Genomic DNA, 4,767 nt, shown 5'->3' on the forward strand with positions numbered 1-4,767 from the left:
TGCTGCTGCTGCTGCTGCTGCTGCTGCTGCTGCTGGTGCTGGTGCTGATGGTGGTGCTGCTGCTGCTGGTATTGCTGCTGCTGTTGGTGCTGCTGCTGGTGATGATGATACTGTGAGTGGTGCATATGCTGCATGTGGGGGTGCAAGCCCGGAGCCAGCATCGCCGCATTACTGGCTGGCATGAAGTGATAGACCGTCGGAGACGCGGTGCCAGAGACGCCGCCGCCGCCGCCATGGAAGGCGCCGCCCTCGGTGGCGGCGGCCGCCGCCGCCGCCACGGCCCCCATCACCGACGAGGGCGACAGACAGAGCCGACGCTGAAGCTGCTGCAAAACCCCACTCAGCCGGGAAATGTTCAGCGGCTTCGACAGGGTCAGGCCCTCCTGCTGGGCGCCGGAAAGCTGCGTGATCAGCTGCTGGGTCTTCTGCGATTGGTCCGTCGACATGAAGACCACCGGTGTCTGGGAATCGAACTTGCGGAATTGCGCCGTGGCATCCAGGCCGTTCATGATCGGCATGAAGATGTCCATCAGCACAATGTCGAAGGGGCGCTGGTGCCGCGAAGTGCGCAGCAGCTCCAGCGCCTCGCTTCCATTGGAGGCCTTGGACACCTCGTTGTAGCCGATCTTCGACAGCATCTGCAACAGGGTACGCAGGGTAATCGGATCGTCATCGACCACCAGCACACGAGGAGGGCCGCCATTGGGCCCGGCCCGGACAAGAGCCCCTGCCGCATCGGCCCCACCCCCATGCGGATGATGGTGGTGCTGGTGCTGATGGTGATGCCGGAGGCCGGGCACCCCGGCCGCGGCCCCATGCTGAGAGGGCGGCAGGCTGTCCCCGGCCGCGGCGGCTTCCGACCCACCGAAGCCGGAGGAGGCCGGCTGCGCCGGTCCTCCCCCGGTGCCCCCGTGAATTGACGCGGGATCGACTCCCGATGGAAGGGGGCCCGGGCGCCGAGCGGCAGCGCCGGCGGCGGCGGCGGCGGCCCCCTCAGCACCAAGGTGGAAGCCCACATGGGCCCCGGTGGGTCCGGAACCGGCGGACACCGCTGCCAGCTGCGGGTCAACAAACTGCCCGGCATGGTGGAAGTCCGCCTGGTGTGAGGGCAACCCGGGGGAGGCAACGCGCATGGCCTCGGCCCCGTGGCCGAAGGTGCCGGACGAGTGCTGCTGCTGCTGCTGCTGCTGCTGCTGCTGCTGCTGCTGCTGCTGCTGCTGCTGCTGTTGGAGGAGCAACATTTGGTGCTGCTGAATGCCGTCCATCATGGTCGAGCCTGCGCCGGGGCCATGCTCGATGGCCTCAAGAGGCAGACCGGATGCGGTGGCATCGGCCCCCGGGCGGCCGGGGCCATTGTGAACCTTCTGGCCGAATTGCATATCCTCCAGCGAGGGATCCACCGCGGAAACCGGACGGTCCATCATCGACGACGGAGCGATGCCCTGTGGGTCGTGCATGACGGCCGACTCTTGGCGCTGCTTCTTGGCTACATGCCGAAGGAGGACAGCGGGAGGGGGGGGAGAAGAGGGAGAAAGAGAAGGGAAAGGGGAGGATCGGGGTGGTGAGGGAGGGGGGGGGTTAGCATTCGCAGGTGCGTGTCAGGGGGAAAGAGGCGGGGGGAGGCGAAACCAGGACACCCCCCCCCCCCCCCCCCCCGAAAGGCTGGAGGGCCTGGCCAGACACACGCACAAAGGTAATCCCCGGGGCCGGGATAGTGCTCCGCCGAGACACCATGATGCTCGCGCTTGATCGGATGATGATGAGACGCCATCTCCGGCTTCAGGGGAAGGGAGGCGGAGTTGACCTCGAGCGGCATGCCGGTGCCGGAAATTTCCGCATATCCACCCGAGTGGATGTATGAACCCCCATGCGCCGGGTGGAACCCCGGCTCCGGGGCAGCATCGGCCATGAAGGCGCCACCGAGGCCGACGCCGGCCACCGACGGCGGGGAGAAGGCCTCGGTCAGCTGAAGCAGATCTTGGAAGAGGATCGGCACGTCGGGGACTGGACATGGTGGAGAGGGGGGAAGACATGCAGCAGCACGCGCAGGGGGGGGGGGGGGGGGGGGGGGGGGCTGCTTTTGCTCTTCCGCGCCACCACCAGCGTCCTCCTGAAACACCCCCTGGCCCGGGTCCGGTGTAGCCTCCGACTGCGGGCTCTGGCCCGGTCGCGCCGACGCCTGCTCCAGCCTTCCTTGGCGCCGGAAGAGTCACACACCGGCGGAATGGCACGGGCGAGGGCCCTCGCGACTGCACGCACACACGTCCGCGAGAGGGGGGGGGGGGGGGAGGTCAGCCATCGGGAGCCTGATACCCCTGGAAGGAGGGAAGACACCGGGGAAGGGGGGAAGGAAATGCAGAAGAAATGGGGCAAAGAGCAGCAGGAGACACACGCACCGGTCTCAGCCAGAACCCCAGCCGACGGGGCCAACAGCCGGTAGACAATCGTCGACAAGGCTTGGACTTGCTTTTGGGCCTGAGCAGCCGCGGCTTCGGCGATGGCCGCCCGGGACAGCAGGTGCCGGACAATGTCCGACATCTCGCCCGAGAGGGTAGCGCCAGTGCCAGGGGCACCAGGGGCGCCGCCGGGCCCGGCGCGATCGACCACCGAGTCGGCATCGGAAGTCCGGCTGCGAGCTGGTGCGGCACCGCCGGAACAACGGAGGAAGGCATTAGGACAGGCGCATCGGCGGCGGGGCGCATCGGAGGTGCAGTAGGGAGGGGAGGGGAGGGGAGGGGAAGGGGGGGGGGGGGGCGGGCTCTGGGTTCGGCGCGAGGCGCCAGAGGACTTGCGCTTGATCAGGCACAGGCTCTGGGTGTCGCCACGACGGAAACGGTCATGGCGGAACTCCCATGCCCGCTCGCCGTAGGCGCTTTCGCCGGTCTGGGCGCATGTAGACCGGACCTTGTGGAAGTCATACTTGTTCAACTGCCGAACGAAGGAAGCCAAGTTCCCGTGGCGGAAGTACCGCGGGAGGACGGTCGAGCAGAAGATGGCCGGATCGCGCACGATGAAGGACTCGCCATTGGGGCTCCATGAGACGACATCCATCTCGGAGGGGGCCTCAAGCATCCTGCTCTCGCCAGGGCGGCAGCGGCGACGGTCAGTCGTGTGGGGAGGGGAAGGGTGCACAGGGGGGAGGAGGAGCAGGAGGGGGGGGGGGGGGGGCAAAGTGTGAAGCACGAAACAGGGGGGAGACAGGGCGAGCGCACTTGTATAGGCGCCGGACGAAGTCCGACACGGAGGAGCTCCCGCTGGCCTGACTGCCGGGCTTGCCGCCTGTAGAGCCGCCCTGCGGGTCGGGATCGGTGGCCGAGTCATCTGACGACGCGTCCGACAAGAGGGGCCCGGCATCAGCGTCCTCCGGGCCGGGGCTGCCTCCCTCGGGGCCGACCTCGCCGGACGGAGAGCTGGGACTGGTGGAGCGGCGTGTGGCACGATCCGGCGACCCGGATGCCTCGGCGCCATCCTCGCTGCCCGGGCGCCGACGGGGAGCCCGCACGCGAGTGGTCACCGTCCGGCGGGGGAGGGCCGGAATGGCCGGCAGGGTCATGGTCACCGAAACGGCAGGCAGGCCGGGAGGGCCAAGTCCAGCCGTCCGCTCGGCATGCGAGTGCTGATGCTGCTGAGCCGGTGGCTGCCTCTGTGGCGGCTTTTGTTGCTGCTGCAGCTGTGGCTGCTGAGCATCTTCCAGCAGGGAGATCGAAGAGAGCGGGACCCCGCCGGAGTTGGCAGAGGGGGCAGAGGAGGAGGAGGAAGAAGAAGAAGAGGAGGAGGAGGAGGAGCCTGTGCGAGACCCAGGCGCGAGGGACCCGGGGGGGTTATGGTGCTGCGGCAGGGACATGGTGGGTGGTGGGCTGGGGGCCAGGAGGAGGCCTGGGTGACGGGACGCTGCAGAGGCAAGGGTTTCACCGAAGGCGGAAGCCAGGCGCTCGCCGACCGAGCTCAAGGGTGGGAGAGTGCCACTGCCGCCGGGGCCGCTGCCAATCCGAGAAGGCGGAGCGCCGGCACCAGCAGCTGAGGATAGGAGCGCCGACCCGGGGGGCGTACTCGATGGGGAAGGGAGGTAACCGGGAAAGCCGGGGAAGTCCGGTGAGGGAAAGAGGCCGTCCGGGGAGGCGAAACGCGAGGCGCCCGGCGATGAGGCCCGCAGTTGGTGCGGCGAATAGGAGCTCGGCCCGGGGCTGGGACCAGGGTGAAGTGGCGAGAGCAGAGGCGGGAGGAGGAGGCTGGTTTGGGCAGGAGCTGGGGCCGGGGGCGGCGCCATTGAGGTGCGTGTGATGGGGTGGCGGAGAGAAAGGGGGGGAACTGCTGCGGGGGGTCGCGAACTGCCTGGCTTCGATTGAGAGGAGGACACACTCCCTGCTCAATGTGCCGGGGGGAGAGGAAAAGGAGGGGCGCGTCAGCAACCGGTCGAGGGGTGGACAACGCAAAAGGGGAAAGGGAGTGTCGGGGATCACTAACGTCAAAGCATCTGGCGGCGGGGCGGGCAAGGGCGGCGGGGGGGGAGAGAGAGAGAGAAGGAGAGTGGTGTACAAATGCGAGGGGGGTCGGTCCCGGGGCAGAAATAGGCACTTCGTGCTGGCCCGGCCTGCGTGCGGCATCCGGCACGGAGACCGGACTGCCGGAGGAGGTGCGCGGAACAGGACCCTTGAGTGCGCGGGAAAAAATGATCGGCCAGGGAGATCAATTCCCACCTCAACCCATGCCCCCCCCCCCCCCCCCCCCACCTCTCCCACCCGGCTGCGCCCTCACCCGGTGTCCAGT

The 4,767-nt window shown here is 68.3% G+C and overlaps 1 protein-coding gene across 1 annotated transcript; it reads right to left on the minus strand.

Moving 5' to 3' along the window:
- Positions 1-168: 168 nt before the first annotated feature.
- Positions 169-3,844, minus strand: H696_04968 (hypothetical protein; the record flags this gene model as incomplete). Its single annotated transcript, XM_009498834.1, has 6 exons — positions 169-175; positions 205-1,486; positions 1,690-2,004; positions 2,397-2,636; positions 2,760-3,073; positions 3,213-3,844. The coding sequence occupies 6 exons, from the start codon at positions 3,842-3,844 to the stop codon at positions 169-171; spliced, it is 2,790 nt and encodes a 929-aa protein (XP_009497109.1).
- Positions 3,845-4,767: the final 923 nt, after the last annotated feature.

This window comes from Fonticula alba, assembly GCF_000388065.1.
Source record: "Fonticula alba strain ATCC 38817 unplaced genomic scaffold supercont2.8, whole genome shotgun sequence".
Classification (NCBI taxonomy): domain Eukaryota; order Rotosphaerida; family Fonticulaceae; genus Fonticula; species Fonticula alba.